The 25,806-nt window shown below is 39.2% G+C and overlaps 1 protein-coding gene across 5 annotated transcripts in view; it reads left to right on the top strand.

The window, feature by feature from the left end:
* The window catches only part of LOC149184027 (protein LOWER TEMPERATURE 1-like), a 62,389-nt gene extending 36,964 nt beyond the window's left edge, over positions 1 to 25,425 (top strand). For 4 of the 5 annotated variants that reach the window (XM_089417371.1, XM_089417372.1, XM_089417373.1 and 1 more), the window contains 2 exons: positions 24,598 to 24,701; positions 24,981 to 25,425. In XM_089417371.1, the coding sequence (XP_089273497.1) occupies positions 24,598 to 24,701; positions 24,981 to 25,010 (134 nt within the window). In that variant the 3' untranslated portion in view covers positions 25,011 to 25,425. The remainder of the gene's footprint in view (positions 1 to 24,597; positions 24,702 to 24,980) is intronic. The other variant, XM_089417376.1, reaches the window with a different exon arrangement.
* Positions 25,426 to 25,806: the final 381 nt, after the last annotated feature.

Below are 25,806 nucleotides of genomic sequence, written 5' to 3'. Positions count from 1 at the left end.
TTAGCTTGAGGTAGATTTAGGCACTAACATAGTGGCGACTGTACTGGGGAAGAAAAGCTTATTTGTTTGTTAGTGTTCTTGCTTTATAAATTACAGACGGAGCCTGAAGTTATGCGAGGAAGCCTTCGAACTGCACATTGCTTTGCGAGTGCATAAGTAGATAAAAGCTGCTTCAGTCAATCTCTGGTCTAGTTTTATAAATTGAACATCTGACTTGCAAATTGCCCCAGTACATGTATCAAAGTTAGATCTGATTGTTGATGGTGGGCAACGATCAGACATAGTGAGGCTGAAATCATTCACCTGGCAACTCCAGTGTCGAAGAATCCCAAGGTTCAGACTTTTTATGGCGACTCTACTCTTCAAGAACCAGTAGCCTGAAGAATTTCTTGGTAAATTCATTGTTATCAAAATGGATTTGCTTGCTCGACGGTATGCTCCCATGAGTCGAGATCACATTCCAGGTTTTCCAAATAAAATTCCAAAGGTAAATTGGCAAAGGAATTTGCCTATGTTTAAAGATGATGATAGGAATGATGCTGCTTTACATCTGGTTAGATTTCACATACATATTCGCAAGTTGAAGGTTGATTTTCCTAAAGACTGCTTGATGAAGATATTCATGGCCACTTTGGAAGGTGAAGCCCGATCTTGGTATGAAAGTTTGCCGCCTGCTTGTATCTACTGTTTGAAGGATTTTCATACCATGTTCTTTGAGAGGTATAAAGAATCTTATCCATCCTTAACCTTAGTTCAGGACTGTTGTAGCCATGTTCATAGTTTTATTGAAAATCTTGAAAAAGTTTATGAAGATGATGACTTCATGGACGATGAGATCATGGAGGCCCTGTATGAAAATCCATTTCAGTAGCATAAAAAGAGCTTAGAAGATACTCATCAAGATGCTCAGGAAACTTTGCAGCAGGATCAAGATCTTAGCACAATGGAAAATGATGAAAGAGAAGGTTTTATTTCAGATCTGTCCATAGAAGAAGACAGTATGCAGGAAAGTCAAGTTTCAATTTCAGAATGTGATAAAGTCAAGTCGGTTATTTCAGATCTAAATTCAGATCGTGATGATGAAGACAACCTTGTTTTGAATCCCATGAAGGAGAGCTCTGCTGTTGAGATCATCTGGAATGAAGAAGACAGAGTTATTGACCCAAGTGTTCTCATTTCATTAGAACAAAGCCTTCATGAGGAGGTAATCCAGTCATTTTATGAAAAACAAGATGAAACCTTTGTTCAAGTAAGTGAAAAATCTTCTTTCAATACCTCAGTGGTAAATGATAATTTGATTGCCATGTCATATGAGGATGATCAACAATATTTTCAAATTTCAGAAGCCCAGGGAATTGAGGACTGTCATTCAGGTTTTTCATGTTTTGAAAAGTTATTTCAAGAAGACAATAATTGCTTGAGCAAAAGAAAACAAAAAGTATTATCTCCTTTGTCTGAAGATGAAATAGATCTACTCCTGAAAGGTCAGTTTCCAGCCCAAGTTATTGCAGGTCTGTAGTGTGCACATGGTCAAGAAGGTGTTGGTGAAACTTCTTCTTCTTTTGAAAATGATGACAGTCTTGAAATTAGATTTATAGATCAGCGAACAGATAATATTCTCTTTCATGAAAATGATAAGGCTGTCGTTTGATAATCTTGAAGATTGTTTTCTGTTTAAAAATGACCTAGACCATGAAATTGAGGAATGTGAGTCTGAGAGACACAGTATGTCAGAATTCAAGTTAGTTACTATCAATCAACAACCCACTATTCTTTCAGATCAGAATAAAGGAGGTACTTGTATTTTTGCTGATGGATCTCAAGACAAGATAGTGCTTCAGGATTATCAAGATCCCTTTGGCATTCTCTTGCAAGCATTAGAGAAAATGAATGTTGACTGGTTTGTTAGCATAAGCCTTGGTTTCAGTTGCTATTATGAGTTGCCTACATGTACATCGTTCTACCTGCTCGGGAAAAGTGAGAGCAGAATTTCGGTATGTAGCCATTTGCTGGATTGGTTACGTTGGAAGGCCCACTTCACATGATTGTACATATTTCATCAGTAGGCAGGTGGTTGTCATCATGATTTGAAGCCCTCAAATCTCGATGGTCTACTGCCATTTAAAAGCTTTGTAAGTACTTGTTTCAGTTAAGTCAGTCATGAGTCATTTTTTGTTTCAGTCAGTTTAAAGATAGTTTCAGCTGAGTGTCCAGTTTCAGCATTTGAGAGTCTTGTTTCAGTTTTGAATTAAGTCAGTTCAACTATGAGTCTTGAGTCAAAGTTTCATAGTAATTGGTTTTTGGGTGTTTTGAAGATTATTGACTCCATTGCCCAATGGATGAAGGCACTTGTCTGCTCTCCCAAAAATCTGCGGTTCTTTGGACCTCCCAGGAGCTACCATCCCCATTGGAGCCAATGTTAGTGTCGGTATCTTCATCCCTCCGTCAGTGATCAAATTCCCTTGTTGCATTGCATATTAGGTGTCTCGCCAGTCAGCTGCATTCCATTAGGAGCATGGATCATCTGATGGTAGTGGCTTGTTTTACATTTTCCCTCATGCCCTTTACTTGCTGGCCCATTTCCATGCATCTAGACCATCTGCAGTCATTTTTTGCCTTTAAGTTTGCAAGGGTCATTTTTAGGGTTTCAGTTTCATTAGGTCTAGGGTTTCGTCAAAAAGGTCTTCAAAGTGTTCAATAACGGTCAGCAGGCGCATGAGGAGGTTGAATAAAGTCCCAATACCAATAAATTTCATAATCGCATGCTCAGAAATGTATTTTTGGTTTTGAGGAAAAACAGAGTATTTTATGTTTTTATGTATAAATTTGATGTAATTTTAGTTCTTTCACACGTAAATAACTTCAGTGGCAACCCTGGTCACCTTGCCAAGCTTCAGCAACTCCATCCCCTGCAAGGCAAACAAAAAATCAAATCATTCAGTTCATCAAAGGCAAAAATAAACTAAACTACCCAAAAAACAGAGTTTAAAAGTAAGTCACAATGCAAACATTACAAAAGTGGGTTTTATGAATGAAAAATAAAAATCCCTTGTATATAAATCATTTTTCATGTTCAAAGAGCTCATTTGCATTCTAAGAAGAAAGATTGAGCAAGAGAAGGCCGTGTTGAACAAAGGGAGCAAGACTGCAGTAAAACTGTGCAAGTTCATGGGCGTGACGCATTGGGTGAGAGGCGCAGCGCATAGAAGTGGCGCGGCGCATTGGGCCGCCCTCCACAGTGTAAAAAATACACTGGCACGGCGCGTTGGGTTTGTGGCGCGGCGCATAGAGCTGTAAGCCCAATTTCACCCATAAATTCTCTCAAATTTCCAAATTCGCTCAATCCTATGGTGTGCAAGTAAGTCAAGCTTTCTTCCGTTGCTAGTAAATGAGTTTTTCTTAAAGTTTATGGTGGTATAGTGAGATAAAACTCAAACCCTACCTCCTTGCAATTTTTGCCCAAAAACAATTGCCTAGGGTGTGCATTTGTGTTTTTGCTGCCAAGTCTGCTCCACCACTCCCTCATTCTTTGACGACTCCATTTATTTTCCAATTTCATCCACTCATTCCCTAATTCCTATATTCCTAAAAATCATTCACCCCTATCCCCAATTCCCATTATCCCAAAACCCTAGCTACAAAATCCCCAAACACTAATTGCTATCCCATAGCCTAAAACCTGTCCCTAAAATCCTTCCATTCCCCAAAAAAACTTGTCATAACATTCCCAAAACCCCTCATACCCTCTCCCTCCACAGTCCTTCATACATTTTCATCCTTGGTGGCAGAAAACTAAAAACACCATAAATATCTTCATACTCGTCAAGAAAACTCACACATTAGCAAACATGAAGTCTGATCCTTCCTATGACCGAGATGAAGAGACACACAATGACTCTCCTACAGAAATGCATGTACCAAGGAGATCTCACAAGGGTGGTAAACATATAAGAGACGAGCCTACTTCACTTGCCGAGCTGCAGGCCTGCCCTCTTGCTATCACATGCTTTCAACACCAATCCTATTATCAGTTCTGTGAGATGGTTGCGAGAGTCCAATACCATCATGAGTTGGCCAGGTTGTTTGTACTTCATCTACATAATGGCCAAGTCACTCTAGCTGGTGTGACATTCACCTTGACACTGTAGTCTATTTCTCTAGCAACCGGCATTCCAAATGTCGGAGAGCAGTGGAATAAAAGGCAACAAATTGACAGGGAACATTATGAGCCATACATCAAACCTGGTTATCTGAGACAGCTCAGTAGAGTTTTTCCCTTCCGGTACCTGAAAGACTCATATGCTTTCTTGATGAAACTTATAATTAAGTATTTCAGCTATGAGGGCCGGTTTTCTCGCCTATATGCTTATCACATCAGATTGTTGATGCACTTTACTCGGGTGAGAATGATGAATCTCCCCTACTTCATATGCCGAAATATTGAGAAGATGACCACCCTAGTGCAAAAGAAGACTCGTCAGCAGCAGTATAACAATATATATCATTTTGCACTCATCAAAATTGTGGTCATGCATCAGCTTGGTTTGCAGGACATCTCATGGGAGGATTTCATTTCCCATGAGTTCTTCACGGCACCTCAGGTAGCTCCAGAAGCTTTTCATGAGACAAGTGGACCTTCACATCAGCAGGAGAGTCATGAGACACAGACCGCTAGTGTGCCGGTGTTTGTCACCTATCAAAAGGGCACTAGAAGGTTGTTTGCAGCAGAAAAGCGAGTATTATCTCCACCCGGGGTGGAAGGGGTCTCGCTTCTTTCATCAGCAGAGCAGGTTCAGGACAAGGGCAAGCGGCCATTATATGATGAGGGGCCTTCAGGAGAGCAGGAGACGGATTTTATTCTCATTTAGGATGATGACACTGATTTGGGTCCACAAAGCTCAAAGCTTAAGGAGATCATTCAGGAGCAACAGGCGGACATTAATGCTTTGTCCCTCAACTTAGAAAGAGCCAAATGGATAATCAAATACCTGGAGCAAAGAAACAAGCAGCTAGAGGATCAGGAAACGATTATGGAGCTTCAAAACATACGAGAAAACCGGCAAGCTGCCAAGAGGAGGAAAGTGAAGCGCACACCACTTGAGCAAGAAATCAATGCTGATCATGAGTCTTGGCTTGAGAGAGCTAATATCCACTTGGAAAAGTTGCTAGAGAAGGCCAACAGGGAGAAATAATGTTGAGGCACATGGCCTACCATTACTTGGCAAGAAACAAAAGTTGCAATGCACGAATCAGGAACTTGAAGGCCAAGTTGAAGAAGGCATCGAGGAGGCGAAAGGAGCAAGATAGACTTCAGATATTGGCTGAGGCTTCCTTGGCCCAACACAGCACTTGATGGAGTACACTTAGCCCAAATTTCAAAAAATTTGGGACACTTTTTGCATTTTTGGAATTTTTGGGCCAAAACACAGAATTCTCTGCCCAATGCGCCGCGCCACCTGGCGCTCGCTTTTGATGGAGGCCTCCAAATGAGGAAAACTCAGCATTTTTGGATTTGTCATGGAGAAATATGCATGCTCACCAATGGCCAAGAAATTTTGACAAGTTTTGAGCCCCCAAAAGGGTCAAAAACATCCTAAAAATGACCTTTCTGCCCCTATTTGGACACACAGGAAGCAGTGTTGGGAGAACTCAATTTTGGAGGGGCAAATGGAGGACAAATTAAAAAATTCCACTTGTTCTGGAAAGTAGACAGGTAGACCTTTCCAAAAAGCACACTTGTAGCAAATTTGGACACCGGGAAGGCCTCCAAAAGTGGCTGCAAACAGGCGCTATGCATAGGGAAATCAGCGCGGCGCATTGGGGAAATTTTGCTCAGTTTGACCAAGAATACTTTGTTTTTCGCCTAGTTTCTTGACAGTTTGACTTTTCTCCTTCTTAATATTAAACTTATGATGTAATTTTATGTAAATTGATGGATCTTGGTGTAATTATGTTAAATTTTCACTCATGGAGGTAGATTCATCCATCAAAAAGTAGTTTGAAACTGAATGAATCATTGCCCTAGTTTTTAGAGGCATGCTGTTCCACTGCCTACTTTTTAGTTCTCAGTTTAGAATTTGTTGGAACAGCTCCTAAACTTATGAGCTCGACCCCTAGAGGCTAGGATGAGTTATTGTTTGTCTATATCTTGTGATTTTTCAGTCATTAGCATGGTTGGATTTTTGAGAAAGCTTGGGGCTTCATTGTATACACGTTTCAGCAGTTTTGGCTAAGGAATAGACCAGGGTTTGCAGCACTTTATGGGATTCATGTGGCATCTTGCTTTGGTATTGTGTTTCCTTCTGTAATTGTAAGTTTACATGTGTTTTATGTATGCTATCATCTCTCTTTACTTCATCTTAACTAAATCAAACAAGGATAAAGGTAGAATCCATTGAAATTGTAGTGATTTACCTAGGGTTTGCTTAGTTATTTATGTTTTCAGTTGTTTGAAGAGGATCCCTGAGGTTTTCTTGCCCTCTTTAACTCCTCATCTGTCTGAATCTCTCCATTTCATTCAATTTGAAGTATCAAATCATTTGCCTACCTTGCCCCGTTTAGATCTCTGCAAAACTGAGCCTCATTCCCCAAACCCAAAACCTGCCTTTCCATTTGAGTCAACAAAACATCATCAAATTCATTCAAACTCTTCTGCACAGATACCTAGCCTAAGATCAGTATTCATATCAGTCATCTCAAGCCCTCATTGATCATATTTTGCTGAGATTGACAAGGAGAGAGCCCTCTCCCGACCTGGTAGGGCTAGCTACCAGGTTAAGCATGGTTTGATGTTACCTTAGATCCTACCTTTCTCAGCTTGAGGTAGATTTAGGCACTAACATGCAGGTTGAGGAGAGCATTGTATGGGCTCAAGCAAGCTCCCCCGATGTGATATGTGCCGATTGACTATTATATGTAGAGCGTGGGCTTCACCAAGAGTGGGGAAAACTTGAACCTGTACTACATTCAGGTGAAGGGTGAGCCTCTCATATTGGTGTTATATGTTGATGACCCGTTTCTCACAGGGTTTGAGGAACTCATAGCGCACTACAAATGGGATCTTGCAGAAGAGTTCAAGATGAAGGATTTGGGGTTGATGCACCACCTTTAGGGATTGGAGGTGTGGCAGAAAGAGGGAGAGATTTTCCTTGGATAAGGGAAATACATAGTTGGGATCTTGAAGCATTTCAAGATGGATTGCAAACCCATGGCTATGCCACTCGTGACCAACTAGAAGAAGATCTATACTTCCAGATTAGAGGCAGTGGATGATCTGAAAATGAGATCTAAGATAATTAATAAGGTTTTACAGACCTATGTGCATGGATTAGTCTATGTCATTAGATGCAATGGATCGATAAGATTGCGAAATGCACAGACAATGAAGCAACAAACAAACATAATAGATAACACATGACACAACAAATTTAATAAGGAGTTCACCCAATACTCCTGGGCTACATCTCTTGGTTCAGCCTTCAGTGGTGGCCTCTCTATTATGTTTTCAAGTAGAGTTTTGTTTACAACAGTGAGCTCAAATTGAGCCTCACACACAAATAGATTACAATAACAAGAGCTTCACTTGAATCCCTCAAGCTTCCTCTGAGTACATCGACTCCCACACAGCTCTCAATCTGCTCTAAACTTTGTCTCACCTTTGCTTTTTGAACACTGCCTGCCTGTTTGCACTCTGTGTGTGGCTTTTAAAGCCATTCTGGGCTGCCTGTTCGTTTCATCTCCTTGTCCTTCAGTCTCCCGGGCTTCTGTCTGTTCCAATCCCTCTTCCAACGTTTCCCAAGGATGGCATAACGCCTGAAGGGGAGGTGGCCACCGATTCCGTAATGGAAGAATGCTTGGGTCGCTTGAACTCCATCGAATTCCCAAACGTGGCCGATTTTTTTTCATCAACACAGAGAAATAGGCATAAAATAGGAAAAATCCGCCAAAACATGATATGTCGGACTTCAAAAGTCCTTCAATACACTTCATTTCCCTATCGGGTCTGCCTATCGGTCGCTGTCACTTATCGCAATGGCTCTGTCCCTCTATTTTGTAAATACCTTTAAAATCGTGAGAATGCATTGGAAAAGGCTCTTCCCCGGACTTGAAATCATATGTAATAGCCTTAAGGTACCCTTTTAGGTCTGGCTTATCGCATCAACGCTCTCCCCTTTTGCATTTCGTTTAACAAATGAAACTGCGAAAATACATTAAAACATGGTGTTTGGCAGACTTCAAAATCCTTGCAATCTGGCTCATAATCTCATCGGGTCCATCCATCAGATCACATATATGTATATACACATACCCCCGCTCTTGTGGATCTGCTGATTGCGATTTGGCGATGCAGCGTGGGCCGTCGATCTACGCGCTTGATCGACGGTCCTCGTTGACCCCGCCAATCGCTATCGCATCGCTTATAAGTTCCCCGCCGATCGCAGTCGCAACTCTTATGTGGGCTTTGCCGATAGCACCGATAGCCACTGCCGATAGCGATCTGCCGATCATAGTCGCAAGACTCATGTGGATCCCGCCGATCTTTGCCGAAGGTCACCGCCGATTGTGATTACCGATCCGATTTGGACCATTGATCGGCCAGATCAGATGGTTACTGTGCATCACTTATTCCGCTTATCTTTTTATTGATTTCACGGGTTTTGGGCCTCCCGATAGTGTTTCTCTGCCCCGCTAAGGGTGTCTCTCTTTCGCTGTTTTCGATCCTTTAAGGGATTTTTGGCTTTGATATGATTTTTAATAGATTCATGAAGACTTAAAGGGCATTCTTGGATCCATTTGGATCACGCCTTCCCACTGAAAAAGGCTTTTGGACCACCAAAAGTTGGTTTTCAAGCATCAATCAAGTGAGGATATTGCTGCCTCACTTGTCCAATCTCTATCCATTTTGCACTGCTGGGTTTTGAACCTTTGAGTCCAATCCTTAGGTACTCAATATCTCCTCTGCGCGTTGTCCTCACCTTCCTATCCAGAACTGTATCTTCCTGTAGCTCATTAAGGTATTCAGGCAACAGATCATCAATGGAAGGCAATTGACTTTGCTCTTCAGGATCTTCAATTAATGAAGGTTCAAATAGTCTTAAATTTTCTGCATTTACCACTGAATAGATGTGCATGTATGTTGGTAGATCAAGGCGGAAAGCATTCTCACCAATTTTCTCAAGTACCTTAAAAGGCCCATACCTTATTGGCTTCAGCTTCTTTCCTTCACCTTGCATTCTGTCCTTGCTGATATATAGCCATACTTGATCGCCAACTTGGAAGCTGTGCTCCACCCGGTGTTTATCATGCCTTGCCTTGTATTTGGCTTGGCTCTTTTCCAGCTGTCCCTACCGGGAGAATCTCTTGGATCTGTTCAATGAATCAGGTTGCCTTATCCACATCACTGTGTCTAGCAACTGCTATATTTTTTTCAAAGACAAAATCCAAGGGAGACCTTGGTATAAAACCAAAATAGGTCTCAAAAGGAGATCTCTGTGTAGAAGAATGTTTAGCACGGTTTTAAGCATGTTTCACATAACATAAATGTTCATCCCAAAGCTTGGGATGCTTGTTGCAATAACCCCTGAGCAACTGGATCACTGTCCTATTGACTACCTCTGTTTGGCCATCTGTTTGTGGATGAAAGGCTGTGCTTTTCTTCAGTCTAGTGTCCATTAATTCCCATAGACTTGACCAAAACTTCCCAACAAATCGGGAGTCTCGATCAGATACTATGGAAGTGGGTAACCCAAAATGCACCCAGACATGCTAAAAGAACAATTTCGTTGTTTGTTCAGCTGTAATCTGCTTATTACAAGGTATTAAAATACACATTTTGCTGAACCTGTCCACAATAACATACAAATAGTCATGACCTTTTCTAGATTTTGGCAATCCCCCAACAAAGTCCATGGAAACACTTTCCCAAGGACGGGAGGGAACTGGCAGTGGAGTATACAAGCCTAGTTTCCTATTGCTGGGTTTGCTTTTAGCACACATAGTACACCCTTTTACATATCTAGAAACTGTTTCATGCATTCTTGGCCAATAGCAGTATCTTTGTAGCTGTGCAACTGTTTTACTTACACCAAAATGACCTGATATCAGGGAAGTATGTGCCTCCCTAATTATGTTAATTCTCTCTGTCTGTGGAATGCATAGCTTTCCCAAATGATACAAGAGTCAATCCTTAATATAGTAATTCAATTCTTCTACCTTTTTGCCATTACTTAAAGCTGCATATACATATTTAAAGTCTATATCTTGAGCATATTGTTCAATGTAGCTTTCATGCATTACTGAGTTATGCTTAAGTATAGTAGATGCATTTATAGTTGGTCTGGACAACATATCTGCAACTTTATTGTGTATGCCCTTTTTATATCTGATGACTAAATGAAATTGTTGTAGGAAACCCATCCCACCTATAGTGTCTTGATTGCTGCAATTTAGTTTGTGAGTGTAAATATTGAAGTGGTTGATGATCAGTATGTACAACTGTTTCTTTGCCCATTAAGTAATGTTTCCAGTTCTTCACACTCTGGACTAATGCATACAATTCTTTATCATATGTAGGATAATTAACTACTGCAGAATTAAAAGTCTCAGAATGGTAGCATATGGGTTTACCATGTTGCATCAACACTGCTCCCATGGCATAATCACTGGCATATGTTTCGATCTCAAATGGTTGTTGAAGATTTGGCAATGCTAGTACTGGTGCTGTACTAATTTTTTCTTTCAAGGTGTCGAAGGCTTTCTGCTGTTTGCCTCCCCACTGAAACACCTTGTTCAATTCTGTCAATGCATGTAAAGGAGCTACAATTAAGGAAAAGTTAGCAATAAAATTTCTCCAATATTGTGCTTCCCCTAGGAAGCTTCTAACTTCAGTAGTAGACATGGGTTTAGGCCAGTTTATAATGACTGCAACCTTAAAGGGATCTATCTTCAGTTCACCACCCCCTACAATATGACCCAAATAATTCAAAGATGTTTTACCAAATTCACATTTTGATAATTTAACATAGAGATTTTCCTTTTTCAAAACATCTAGAGTCTGCTTCACATGCTTTAAATGTTCTTCCCATGTTTTACTGAATACAAGAATGTCATCCAAATATACAATTACAAAATCATCAATAAAAGGCCTGAGTACATCATTCATTACTCTCATGAAAGTGGCAGGAGCATTAGTTAAGCCAAAAGGCATAACTAGCCATTCATACAGCCCTTGCTTTGTTTTGAAAGCAGTCTTCCATGCATCTTGCTCTGCTACTCTGACCTGATGGTAACCACTACGTAGGTCCAACTTGGAAAAGTAAACAGCCTCTTTCAGCTGATCCAATAGATCATCAATGCGAGGAAGGGGATAACGATTCTTGATCGTTATTTTATTCAGTGCTCGGTAATCAATGCACATCCTCCACGAACCATCCTTCTTTCTCACCAACACTATTGGAGATCTGCATGGTGATGTGCTTGGCCTTATGAACCCTTTCTCGAGCAGCTCCTGTACCTGCTTCTTGATTTCTGCATTCTCTAAAGCGGATAACTTGTACATTCCGATGTTAGGCAATGGAGCATCTTGCTGCAAATTAATATCATGTACAATTTTCCTTTTTGGTGGTAGACCTTTAGGTTCTTAAAACAAGATATCATATTCTGAAACAACTTTTTCTAAATCAGCTTGCTATTTAGCATCACAACCTTCAAATACATTGGTCTTATCAGGTTTCTTTTCCTTTACAACCATCAGTAAAAATTGCTTGCATGAATTTACAATTCTTTTCATCTGCCCTGAGTTTATGAGAGTATAATTATTCTTGAGTTTATGAGCTCTTACAATATATTCGATTCCATCTTTAACGAGTTGATACTTATTTTCAGCTCTATAGAATATGGCTTTTCTATCATACAAGGACTTCCTAAAACAATCCCACATATATCCAAGGGAACAATATCTAACTCAACCTCATCCACAAATGCTGACCCAAAAGAAAACATAAGTTTACGTTGTCTAGTCACTTGTAGTTTTGCTTTATCACATACCCAACCTAATGGATATGGCTTCTTGTGAGGTGTGGTTAGCAGTCCCAATTTCTTTACAATTGCTTCAGAAATTAAATTTACTTGTGAGCCACTATCAAACAAAGTATCAATCTTTTGATGCTTGGAAATAACTCTAATATGAAAAAGCTCATGTCTTCTCTCATTTTCTTCACTATCAATAGTTTGGGCAGAATTACTAGTAGATGCTTCATAATTTTTACCTTTTATACCTGTGGCTGTGATGGTTGTTTCATTACCTGAGTCTGACCCCAAATCTCTTTGAACAGCAGCAACAATCTTCTTCTTGCCATCGAACTTCTTGGGTTTCAGCTCCAGATGCAAAGACCAACAATGTTCATCATCATGTCCATCCTTCTTGCAATGAGTGCATGAAGGTTTGGCCTTTTGTACAGTATTGGCCTTCCTCTCTTTCCATTTCTGCTTCCTCTTTTCCTTGTTCTTGCTTGCAGTGGGTTTGGATGGTCCTCCAATCTTTGGGTTCACATTCTTGCCTCTTGCTTCTAGATGGGTAGCCTGGATAGATACCTCATCGATGCTAGTAGGGTTAAACATGAGAATGGTATGTCTCAAATAACTATGTAGACCACCTATATACTTCAGCAAAGTTTCAGGTGAGTCTAAAGAAATGCCTAGAATCAAAGCTTTTTTTCTAAATTCTTGAGTGTAGCTTTGTACACTTTGCCCTTTTAATTGGCGAAGAGTTTGCCAACTCATCATAGCTTGCTGCATATAAGCTAGTGGATAGAATTGTTTTTTAATTGCAGAAACAAATTCACTCTAGATAGAAAGAATTTTACCATGCTTCTTTAAGTCAGCTTGTGTCCTGTCTTCCCACCATATCAAGGCAGTTCCTCCAAGGCATAGGCTGGCCAGCTGAATTTTACTCCTGTCTGAGTCAATATTTTGCACCCTACAATACACATCAATCTGCCTAATCCAGTTATCTAACTTCTCTGCATTTAATTCTCCATCATATATTGGCAAATCAAATTTAACATCTAATTTAATCAAAGATGCTTTCTTCTTTTTATTTTCAGGACTATCAGGAGGTGTGGGAAGCTTTTCTTCTTTCCCTTTGCCTTTAGAATGGTCATTTAAGAGAGATTCTTCTGCTCCTTTGTCATGCTCGGAAGTTGAAGAATCTTCACTTCGACCTTTCTTGAATTCTCTATACATTTCTTCAACCATGGCTCTCATAGTCATGAAACTGTCCATGAACTGAGAGTCTGATTCCAAGGGAATTTCTTCTGACATTTTCCTCCTAGTATAGACTCTACCAATTTCTGGGTTAGATTCAACCAATTCTCCTTTTCCTAATTTAAGCTTTGATACCACTTGATCTGAAAATGAGATATAAGATAATTAATAAGGTTTTACAGACCTGTGTGCATGGATTAGTCTATGTCATTATATGCAATGGATCGATAAGATTGCGAAATGCACAGACAATGAAGCAGCAAACAAACATAATAGATAACACATGACACAACAAATTTAATAAGGAGTTCACCCAATACTCTTGGGCTACATCACCTGGTCCAGCCTTCAGTGGTGGCCTCTCTATTATGTCTTCAAGCAGAGTTTTGTTTACAACAGTGAGCTCAAATTGAACCTCACACACAAACAAATTACAATAACAAGAGCTTCACTTGAATCGCTCAAGCTTCCTTTGAGTACACAGACTCCCACACAGCGCTCAATCTGCTCTAAACTCTGTCTCGCCTTTGCTTTTTCAACACTGCCTACTTGTTTGCACTTTGTTTGTGGCTTTTAAAGCCATTATGGGCTGCCTGTTCATCCGATCTGGACCGTTGATCCGCCAGATCAGACGGTTATTGTGCATCACTTATTCCGCCTGTCTTTTTATTGATTTCACGGGTTTTGGGCCTCCCGATAGTGTTTCTCCGCCCCGCTAAGGGTGTCCCTCTTTCGTTGTTTTCGATCCTTTAAGGGATTTTTGGCTTTGGCATGATTTTTAATAGATTCATGAAGACTTAGAGGGCATTCTTGGATCCATTTGGATTAGTGGACCTTATCTTGTATATATAATTGATTAGCTCTCTCATGTATCTGGTCAACACAAGGCAAGACATTTGTTTGTAGTGAACACACTTAGTCAGTTTATGGTATAGCATAAGCGAGTGCACTGGGTAGCTGCAAAGCATGTTTTGAGATATCTCCAAGGCACAGTTAAGCATGGGATGAGGTACACTCAACAGGATGGAGTACTTCTAGGTGTAGTTTCAGTTTGGGATCAGGAGCAGTCTCTTGGTACAACATGAAATAGAGGTTAGTTGCTTTGAGTTCTGCAGAGGCCGAGTACATGGCCGCCAATATGGCGGCATGTGAGGCTATTTGGCTCCGGAAACTGCTTGTTTAGCTTTTTGATCGGGAGCTGGATCCCACTGTCATTAGCTATGATAATCAGAGTTGTATTAAACTCTGTTAGACCAGGCAGTAACTCCTCAAATCAATTCGTTCTATTCATTCAGGTTGGTCTTTATTATATACATGAGGGAGAGACTGTTCATTTCATCTCCGGTGATTCTTCATATTTTCTATTATTTATTTACATCAGTTACACTTATTCACCCAATCCTGATGATTAGGAGTCAGCATTCCCCCCTTAATCTGAAGGGATGTTGGTGAGTCCAAGCATCGTTCTGAATCTTTCAAGCTTTTCTCTTCCAAGCGCTTTGGTGAAGATGTCTGCAATTTGCTTATTAGTGGAACAATGGTAGAGATGGATTATTTTGGCCTCAACATGATGTCGAATCAGATGATATTTAGTATTGATGTGCTTCGTTCGATCATGGAACTTTGGGTTCTTGGCCAACTTTATTGCCAATGTATTGTCAATCATGAGTGGAGTTGATTGTACTTGTTTTACCTGCAAATCTTCAAGAATTTTCCTGAGCCACACAATTTCTTTTGTTGCCTCAACTGCTGCCACATATTCTACCTCTGTTGTGGAATCTGCTGGCACTAATTGTTTGCGTGATCTCTAGGAGACAGCTCCTAATCCAAGACTAATAGGATAACCTGAAGTAGATACCCCAGTTTCTTTGTCTCCATCGAAGTCTGAATCAGAGTATCCAATCAAGCTGAAGTCGTCCCACCTGTGTATACTTGATTCCAAAGTCTTGAGTTCCCTTCAAGTACCTTAGAACTCTTTTTGCAGCAGACCAATGTCCATCACAAGGCTTTTGCATAAACCTGGAGAGGATTCCAACATCAAACGAAATGTTTGGTCTGGTAGTAGTTAGGTAGTTGAGACTTCCTAGAAGCTGTCTATACTTTGTTGCATCCTCAAATTCTTTTCTTTCAATGGATGTGAGCTTTAAGTTTTGTTCCATTGGAGTCGTAAGAGGATGGCATTCTGTCATGCCAAACCTGTTCAACATATCTCCAATGTACTTCTTTTGATAAAGGAATATGGAATTTGGATGTTGAGTTACTTCAATACCAAGATAGTAATGAACATAGCCCAAATCAGTCATTTCAAAACCTTTCCTCAATTCCTTCTTTATGGATGCAATGTAGCTTTCATTGTTCCCTGTCATCAAAAGATCATCTACATATACCACAAGATATACAACTGTTTTTCCAACTTTCTTGACAAATAAAGTTGCATCATCAAGATCATAATGTTTGAAATTGAGTTTCAGAAGATGCTCAGTTAGTTTTTCATACTAGGCTCGCGGTGCTTGTTTGAGGCCATACAAGGATTTCACAAGTTTGCATACTTTATGTTCATGTCCTTTCACAGCAAATCCTTCAGGCTGGGATATAAAAACATTTTTTTTTAGATCTCCATTCAAGAAAGCAGTTTTTACATCCATTTGATGGACTTTCCAACTGTTTTGAGCTGCTAGGGCAAAGAGAGTCCGGATGGTAGCCCATTTTGTTGTGGGGTCAAAAGTCTCCTCATAATCGACCCCTTCCTTCTGTGCAAAACCTTTTGCCACAAGCCTGGCTTTGTGCTTGTCAAGTGAGCCATCAACTTTATGCTTGTTCTTGTAGACCCACTTGTAGCCAATTGGTTTGGTTCCTAATGGAGGATCAACCAACTTCCAAGTGCCATTCTTTATGAGGGCATCATACTCCTTTTGCATCACTTCTTTCCATTCATCATGAGAAGCAGCTTCTTTGAAGGAAGTTGGTTCAAAATCTGTAGAAAAATTCAATTCACAATCATAAGAAACATCCATATCAACAGGTGAATCAGAGTCATCTACATCACCTCCATTTTGCCGGTTTGAATTTTTAGTTCCTGTCTTTCCAACCTCATCAGGATGAACACTTTCAAGTGTTTTTGTCAGCCACTTTGGGGGACCTTTCTTAGATGGTCCAGGCTGCTCCGTTTATTGAGTTGGGACTGAATCAAGATTGAGTCTCCCAATTCTATCAATCACATCACTTAAAGTATCATCCGTTGTTGGAGTTTCATGCGGGGGAGAGAGTGCTTCAGAAGAAGATTCCACAGGTTGATCTAGTATATGAATCCCCCCTTCAAGATGTGGAATCTGATTATCAAATTCTTGAAATGATTTTGCATTTGCGAATATATCCAAGCGATCAAGTTGCTGCTCAACAACATTGTCAGTTTTGGATGTTTCAATAAAGATTACATCTCTAGATACAACAAACTTTTTATTGACTTCATCATAGAGATGGTATGCTTTGGAGGTGTTTGAATACCTGAGGAAGATACACTTACGACTTCTTGCACCAAGTTTGTTTCTATGTATCTTTGGTATCAAGGCATAACAGGTGGAACCAAAGACCCTGAGATGCTTTACCGAAGGAATGTGCCCATACCACATTTCATAGGGAGTCTTGTTTCTGATAGCATTAGATGGACATCTATTCTTTATATATACAGCACATAGAACTGCATCAACCCAAAACATCAATTTTACTTTTTTGGAAAACATCATGGAGCACACCATATTTAAGATTGTCCTATTCATTCTTTCAGCTACACTGTTCTGTTGGGGATTATAAGGCACAGTTGTTTGATGTTTGATCCCATGTTGGCAAAGATAGTTTTCAAATTCATTTGAAGTATATTCTTTTCCATTATCAGTGCGAATAGAGCCAATATGAGATTGTGCATCATTTTCAATCCATGTATGAAAGTTCTTGAATGTTTGAAAAGCATCAGATTTGTTCTTCAATGAATAAACCCAACACATTTTGGTGTAGTCATCAATAAATGTCATCATATATTTATTTCCATTTGCAGAAGGAACAGGCATTGGAACACATAAATCTGAATGAATGAGTTCAAGTTTTCTATGTGCTCTTGAATGTGAATCATGAAAAGATTGTTTGCTATGCTTTCCTAAAATGCAAGCATCACATTGCTTAAGTTTCCTAGGAATCGTAGGCTAACCAGTAACACCATTTTTCTTTAACAAGCGGAGGCTGTCATAGTTCAAATGTCCAAATCTAGCATGCCATAATAAACTTGATGGAAGTGTACCTTCTTCATAATGAGAATTGTATGAGAAATGTTGTGCACGAACAGAGGTACCCTGCAGCTTGAGAAGCCTTTCTTCTTCTATCCCCCTCATGACAAGTGAGTGGTCAGATGCTTTTCTCACCTCAATCTTGCCATCAAACATATGAATGGAGTGACCTTGCTGGCGGATGTGGACCAAGGACAACAAGTTTCTCTTCAGCTGTGGGAGATATAGAACATGATGCAGAAGGAAGTCTGGAAGACCAGGCAATTTAAGCCTGATTGTGCCAAGCCCTGATGGCTTGAGTTTTGATTGGTCTGCAAAGTATACTGCTCCATTAACATTGTCAGTGAGTTCTTCAAAAAAATCTTTTCTATGAGTCATGTGGCAAGTTGCTCCTGAATTAAGCAACCAATCATTTTTCCAAGAAGCAAGTGAAGCATTAAATAAATCTTCATCTACTCCAATATTACAGTGTGCCACAACATAATGAGCGGATTCAGGTGCTTTACCTTTGTCTGTGTCATTAGTTTTACCTTTGGGTTGGTTTCTTTGTTGCTCAATTTTGTCCCAAGGTAACTTGCATATAGAGGCATCATGTGATCCATTTCTTTTGTAGCGTATGCAGTGAAAATCCGACTTTTCTCCTTGAGAGTGTTTGCCCCCCCCTGCCTCTGAAATATCTTCCTCTTCCTCTTCGACCACCTCTTCCTCTGGAAGAATCTTGGGCAAGATTCTTTTTTTTATGAGCAAGGCACACAGCCTCTTCAGAAGATTCAGGGGCTGTCTTCTTTCCAAAAGCTTTCTCTCTTTCAACAAATTTTTTCACAAGAGAGTCAAAGGTAATATCTTTGAGGTTTCCATTTGCTTGCAATGACTCAAGATAATTGGAGTAAGTAGGATAAAGTGCCTTGAGAAAAGCGATAAGAGGAATATCCAATTCAACCTTAGTGGTTTTGATATCATGCATTATAGATTTTACTTTGGATGCAAGAGCAAGAGGATCATTATTTTGTAATTCAAGAGTGAAGAGTTTAATCATGAGTTGAACAACTTCAAGTGCAGAATGTGAGTCATAGAGTTCTTTCAGCTTTTGTAAGGCTTCGAAAGCAGTTGAAAATGGCGAAATATGGCGACTCACTTCTTCACTTACAAATGCTGCAATTAATGCATAGGCTTTGCTGTTCTTATTTTCCCAAATGGCGAACTCTTTGTCTGAGGTAGGCTGTTCTGGCTCTTTGTCTCCGTCTCCAACACACACTCCTTTCCACAACTCATTGAAAATGAGGGTGTGTTGTATATTCCGGGACCACTCAGGATAGTTCTCCTTGCTAGTGAGAACTACTCCCACAATAGATATGATTGAATGCATTGTAAAATCTATGTACTGTAAAAAAATACTTCTGGCAATATACTGTTAAAAAACAATTGTACTTCTGGTGGCAAACTCTGTTTAACTTTGAAAAAAAATAATGAGGGATAATATATCAGAGTTATTAACTGGGGGAGGGGTTATGTGGTGGAGGGAGTATTCAACGTATGGGGGGAGGGGTGATATGGAGGCCAGCGCATGTATTAAAAAAATGATGTATTAAAAAAACACAGGAGTATTAAAACGAGAGTGGAACGAGATTCATTGAATGCATAATATCATATGGTGGTATGTGGGTACAACGTGGGAGCCAAACGCAACGTATTGGGAGAGCCAACTACTGGGATGGTGTATTCAACCGTGGGAGAGTATATGGTGTATTCAACTGTGGGAGAGTATATGGTGTATGGGGCATTATGCCAAGAGAAAACCGAAGTTGTGGTATGGCAGCGTATTGAGATCAAGTACCACTTCATCAGAGATTGTGTGCAGAAGGAAATAGTAAGTTGCAGTACATTCCCATAGACGAACAGGTAGCAGACATCTTGGCGAAAGCCTTGATGAGGGAAAATTTGTATTCTTCATGGATAAGTTGGGTGTTGTGAAAGCAGCAAAACACCTTCCTCGCTAAGAGGGAGTGTTGAGATTGTAGCTTGGAAGGTGATTTTACATGGATCAGGTGCCATGATATGCAACGAGTCACCTTAAGTATCTCCTACAACAATAAATTAATGAATTTTCTAAGTCAAGGCTTTAGACGTCAATTTAATTTAATTGTTGGGTACCTTTTTATACAAAGGAAAATAAGTCAACAATAGATTAAGTTGTAGCTATTGATCTTAGTGAGTTGAGATCTAATCTCAACTGTTGAGATTAGGGATTTCACTTGAGATTAGGGTTTGATCTTTTTAATAGGAGTTCAAGCCAAATGAGATGCACATTTGATTTGGCACAAGTTGGGATTCAGTGGAGTGCAATATTTGGCAGTGAGAGCGAGAAAAGGCTAGATTGAGCTAGCTAGAGCAAGATCAGTAGAGAGGCCGAGTTTCTTTGTACGCAAAAGTTTTCTGCTGGGCCGCGCATGTGGGTTGTACAAGAGCCGAGTGAGAGAGAGAGGGTTGAGATCTTTTGTTGGGTATTTGTTGGAACAAATTCTTGTAAGATTGTTGTAAAAAATATTTTTACTGAAACTGAATAAGAAGCCCAACGTTTCTTGGTTTTCCCCACACTAGGATTTATAGGGTATATCTATGTTATTCTCTATTGCATGTGATTGCATGCCATTGGTTTTGAGTATTTCTGCTTATGTTGTGTATTTGGTTAAAAACCTAGAATACTTATTGTTACAAATCATATTAGAAAGCATTGTTTATTTCAAATCTGTGATTATTTGTTGGGATAGTAAATTTTTAATTGGGTTTAAAGAAATTAACACACATGGAGAAACATTTCCCCATGTCCCCATTTTTGGGAAATGAGGGGAAACATAAGGGGGAAATCTCCCCAATGTGGGGGATGTGTTTCCGAAAAGGCATACTTTTGGGCATTTCCTTAGAAAAGGTGTGCTTCTAGGCATCCTCTCCAAAAAAGTGGTGCTTCCGGGCATCCCCCCATGAAAGGGGGACTTGTGGGCATGCTATCCAAATTTTTTCTTATGAAGGCTTAAAAAATAAAGAATTAAAAAGCAAAAATAATATATAAAAAAACCTGCCTAGCTTTCACTTTTATTTACTTTTTATTCACTTTCACGGTTTCACCCCTTGATGTTCATTTTATTTTCAATGTTCATTGTTAATTTTCAGTTTTAACTTTTGAGTCTTGACTCTAGATACTGATGACCTCAAGGCTCAAACCAAGTCTCTGACTTATAACGCTGGAGTCTCTACTATTTTTGAGTTTGAGTAATTTTGATTTACCATTTCAGACTTTAGTATCAACCATTTTTCTTAATACCACCTAGATTCTAGAATGATCAATTTATGTCAATATATCAATATTTTACTATTTCTGTTTCATTTATGGTTGATGAATTAATGTATTTCCTTACTGAATTTGAATCTGAATCATGTTTATATTATTTACAAATTCGACTTTAGTACTATTTTCCTGTTTACTATTTACATTGCACAAAGATGAATTTGCATGGGATGAATTGTCATTGTTGGGATTTTATCATTATTATTTATATTTTTAGAGATGGGGACCTCTATGCTAGGTACCCCAATGTCCCCTGCCCCCCATGAATTTCACCAAGATTTGAGGGTGCTTTCACACGACCCCCATTTGCGTCTGCCCCCTCCTGTACCCCATGTCCTCAAAGCTTGGTGGAACGTTGGTATCATCACTGAAATTGTATTGGCCAAAGGATAGCGGACCCTTTTCTGTAATGGAAATTGTATATTTGGCTACCGTTGTTCACATTTACCACTTTTATGGGTATTCCCATCTATAGTTCATTATATTTGTTTTGCCTCGATATCTTGGAAAAGCCATTATTAGTTTTCAGTTACAAATTGTCGGGCTTCAAGTAAGTCTTGGAAGTATCAGTTACAGTCACTGAGAATGTGCTCTTAAGCGATTAACTGTCATGGTAGTGATATGGCACATGCATTCCATATTTTGTTGTCAGTTGACTGCTTATTTTTTATTCAGGTCTGTCACATTAGTAAGAGGCACAGATGATAGCCTCTTCGAAATCTAGAATTTGGGATGCGAATTTGGGCCAGAGGAAGAAGAGTAATCCTGATTTAAATAAACACCAGCATAGAGTGGATCATGAATAGAACTGGACTAGTTCTTGGTCCAGATCTTCACTGGAAAGTTGAGATATTGAAACTTTTCATCCAAATCTTTTGTATTTTTAGTTTATCCGGTGATCAGCTAATCAGTATGAAATTATGAATGAACTGTCTAACCATCCAGCCATTATGTGGTTTTATCACCTCAGAAGAAATAATGTGTCACTGTTACATCCTGGAGATTACCAATCAATTTCAGCTGACTGTAGAGTTGTCAACTGAATCTACTAGCTGTGGATGAAATAAAGATGGATAAAAACAGTAAATAGGTGCTGCTGCAGTTTCATTTTTGTTGATATTCAATCTTTCTAGGGTGTTTTGGGCTAGCACTGTTGATTGTGTGATCTGGTTCTTATCTTACCTTGCCATAATGGCTTCTAATTGGATTGGCATATCTATTGTGGTGAGCTTGTGGTATTAGCGTTGGCCTCTTTTTCTCTTTACAATAGCTTATGTTTCATTTTTCGAGGATGGTTTTTGGGTGCCAGAAAGCTTCTGTGGACTTATTATATAAATTGTAGTTTAGTATTATTCCTTTAGAGTACGTTAACTTTCTCCATTTGGCTAATCATTGATTTTTCTTCATGAGTTACTTGTGTTGGCAATTTGTAAACAGTTATCTTACTGTTTATTCATACTCTCAATGCTTTGTGTTGGTAAGACTCTGCCATCTCCATAGAAAAGAAGCTCTATTAATAGGTTTGCTAGAATCTTTCTTGAACTCCTTGCAACTAGTTTTTTGTTGTAAATTTTAACTATGGCAGGGGATACTGATTGCCCTTATTTCTTTGATCTTAATGTCAATTTTCTTGTTTCCATTTATTCCTACTTGTATGTTGTATGGATTTTGTTGCTTCCATTATATGGCATGTCAACTGAGCAAAATCAAATTGTGTCTTGAAATTTAAGTTATTTCTATGCTCTTCGCTTACTTGATTTTGTTGAAAATAGGGATATAATCTTTGCTTTTAGAGACAGCCAACCTTATAATGTATCATTATTATACATGTAGGATTCGCTAAGACCGATCTTATACACAGTCTCAAAAGTCAAAACTCTTTTGGGGAAAGCACCCTACCTTTGAGTTGGGTATATATGTACATTTCTCATTCAAGTGATTCATCCGTTCTTAATAAAGCAATTTTCCTAAGGGCACCATAAAGTGTTGCACTGTCTCTTGTGCTTGGGTTTCTCCCTCTCTAGAACACTTGTTCTTGGTTTATTTTTCTCTCTATAGGGTTGCACTTCTTTTGTGTCATATCTTTTCAAGTGTTCCACTGTGCTAGTGCTGATTATTTGTTCTCTATATTGCAAAATTAGGGGTCATGTTGGTTCCATTTGATTTTGTCACTATCTCTTGTGAATCTCAACATGGCATTAGAGTGGGTGTAAATCTCACTCAATTCAGCGGTTGTTCCAGAAAATTTTGGCTAGTGGAATTAATTGGGCTTCTTTCTGACTGCAGAACTGGGTTTTTGTGGACCAACTCTTTTTATAGGGTTCCCTATGGGTTTTTATAAGAGTTAAACCCTCCTTCAAGGCCAGTGCATTTTTTCTTCCTTTGTTCTGCAGTGAGATGTAGCACATTGCTGATTTTTCGGAAGAACTTGGTACTGCTCTTTCCCTCTTGGGTCTATCAAGGGACTCTAAACTTTGAAGGCTTATTTTTCTGTATATGGAGTCTTTTTCTTTGTGCCATTGTTGAATCCAGTGGACTCAAGTGGATGTTTGCCTGATTAAGTGGGGCTATTTATAATATTTAGACAGATCAAATGCCTGCCCTTCTTAGGAGCAAGGGTTTGTGGATTTACCTTCGTCTTGGAGAAATTCCTTACAGCTATGACCTCAAAAGTCTAAAGAAGGATGAAGCTCTAGGGATAATCACCCTGTATGTTGAGCCATATTTGGTTCATCACACCAAAGACAGAAAAAGTGCAAAGGAAATCTGGTATACCTCCAAGACACACTTTGGGCTTGTGTTTAGATCCCACACCTCTATAGGTCATTAGATCCTCTATGCTTTGATTTTTGAAGACCTAGATAGCATCGAATTCCCGTGAGATGAATAGTTTGTACATCAAACAAAAAGAAACCGTATCATAATATTAGGGTCAATGTAATGCAAGGCTTGACTAGAAACAACAATAAATGACGTTTTAGAACGAATTGAATAGGCCTCGTCTTTTTGTAGCTGGGTCCATAGTCAATCTCTGAGAGCCAACTTTAACTGTGAACTTATATAACCAACCCCAACCCAAGGGTTGGCCTACACAAGTAGGAGGATTACTATAATTTCATTATTTTTATGCGAGATTTGGTAATACTAGAAGCCTAGAAATGATATCAAACTTTTGCTTAGGTCATTTTTTGGAGTAAGGTCAGACTGAGGTCAAGCCCCTATTGCAAGAAATGGCGGAGTTGCCGAACATTCCCAGGTCAAACTTTAGCTCAGCATAGAAAACAGGAAGAATTGACTTGGTGAGTCAGACTCGCTGGAAAGTTTGACTTGCGGTTCAAACTGTGACCCAGAAGTACCTGTTGAGCTTTTCACGGTTTAGTGTGTTTGAATTGTGAGCCCGATGAAAAACTCAGCATGGCCCTTTAAGTTTATTTAAAGCCAAACAGGGAAAAAATTGCCACTCTGCAGAATATTTCAAAAGTTGTTCCCGAGTCTAATTCTTACCCTTCCGCCTTGCCAAGCTTTTCACTGAGTTGAGTTTTGTGACACTGGGTGAATATTGAACTTGAGAAAGGATGGTTACAGTTGCTCATTGTGGTTTCAGATATCTACATTCTTAATATGTTGTATAACATGCTTAGAATATTTGATAAGAAGTGATTTTTTTGTTATAAATGTCGGCATTGATAATGGACTGGCATAATTCTTTTGCAGATGGAAGTTCAAATTGGTTGCCAGAAAGTGATCTTCAATGCTGTACAGTGGATAAACTCAGATCTCTTTTGAAAGAAAGGGGACTGCCAACAAAAGGAAAAAAGGTGCTAGTACTGCATCGTGGATTAATCGATAACCTAATTATTAACGAATATTGCCTGGATGGCATTTAAAAAATGCCAAACATATTCAAAATTCACAATTTTTCACGGTTTTAAGCAACTTTTGTTCTCTTTATCTTTTACCCAACGGAAAGTTTTATAGAAGCTATTTGTTCCCTTTCTTTAGTCTCTTTCTTCTGTTATTTTAGTCTCTTCAAGTGTTCTCTATAATTTTGTACAAATTCAACGTGTGACCATGTAATTTGTGATTTTTTTCTGCAGGATGAACTCATTGCGCGCTTGAGGCGGTAGGATTTTTCAAGAGTATCACAAAATTATGGGCTCATCTAAATGTTTGTTGTCCCTTCATATTGAATTTTATACCATATGTCATTTGGCTTTAGAAAAAGCCAATGGAATTGATATTTTAACCCTCTCATTGGGAGCATGTACAATAGTAAAAAGGGTCTTGGTTTTTTTAGCTGGCACATATTTCTCAGATAGTGATGTGCCTTTTTGTCTTGTCATATATTTTTATCATTGTTTTCTTTTTACATTGCCTAATTCTATAACTGAATTGCTATGAAGGATTTATGGGTCGCAATGACTTGATGTAGTTAATGTGTTTTTTTCTTTAAACTCATTACTTGGGGTCAGTTGCTTTTCAAAATTGAAATTTCGGACTATTGCTATCTTTTGGAAGACAGTCTAGTTTGGTTTGACTGTAGCCTTTAACCCCCTCGTTTAATGAGGAGACTTCAACATGTGCATTTTGAAAGTGGTCCATTTGGAAAGTCTATTTCCGTCCCACTAGCTTCCAAGAAAGGCAGACATGAATGGTTAATTTGTTCGTTAGCTGTGTACATACTACAGAATGAATGCAAGGAATACATATTCCCGGAAATGAATATTTACTATTGAGTTGAAACCATAGAGTGGCAGGTACAACTCTTGGATAATGCAATGTATCATAATAATCTGGGGTTCTGTATTTGAATGGTAGCATGCTTGGTCTCAGCAAATGCCAAAAATGAGTCTTGGGCATGTGGTAAGTTTTCTTCTTTTCGACCTGATGCCTGGTCAGATAGATTCTTGTGCACGTAGTTAC

This window comes from Pinus tabuliformis, chromosome 3_2 (genome assembly GCF_031772625.1).
Source record: "Pinus tabuliformis cultivar Carrire ecotype Pingquan chromosome 3_2, CPIR1, whole genome shotgun sequence".
In the NCBI taxonomy this organism is placed as follows: domain Eukaryota; kingdom Viridiplantae; phylum Streptophyta; class Pinopsida; order Pinales; family Pinaceae; genus Pinus; species Pinus tabuliformis.
The sequence above is the reverse complement of the archived record's forward strand: the minus strand, read 5'-3'. Positions and strand labels throughout refer to the sequence as shown.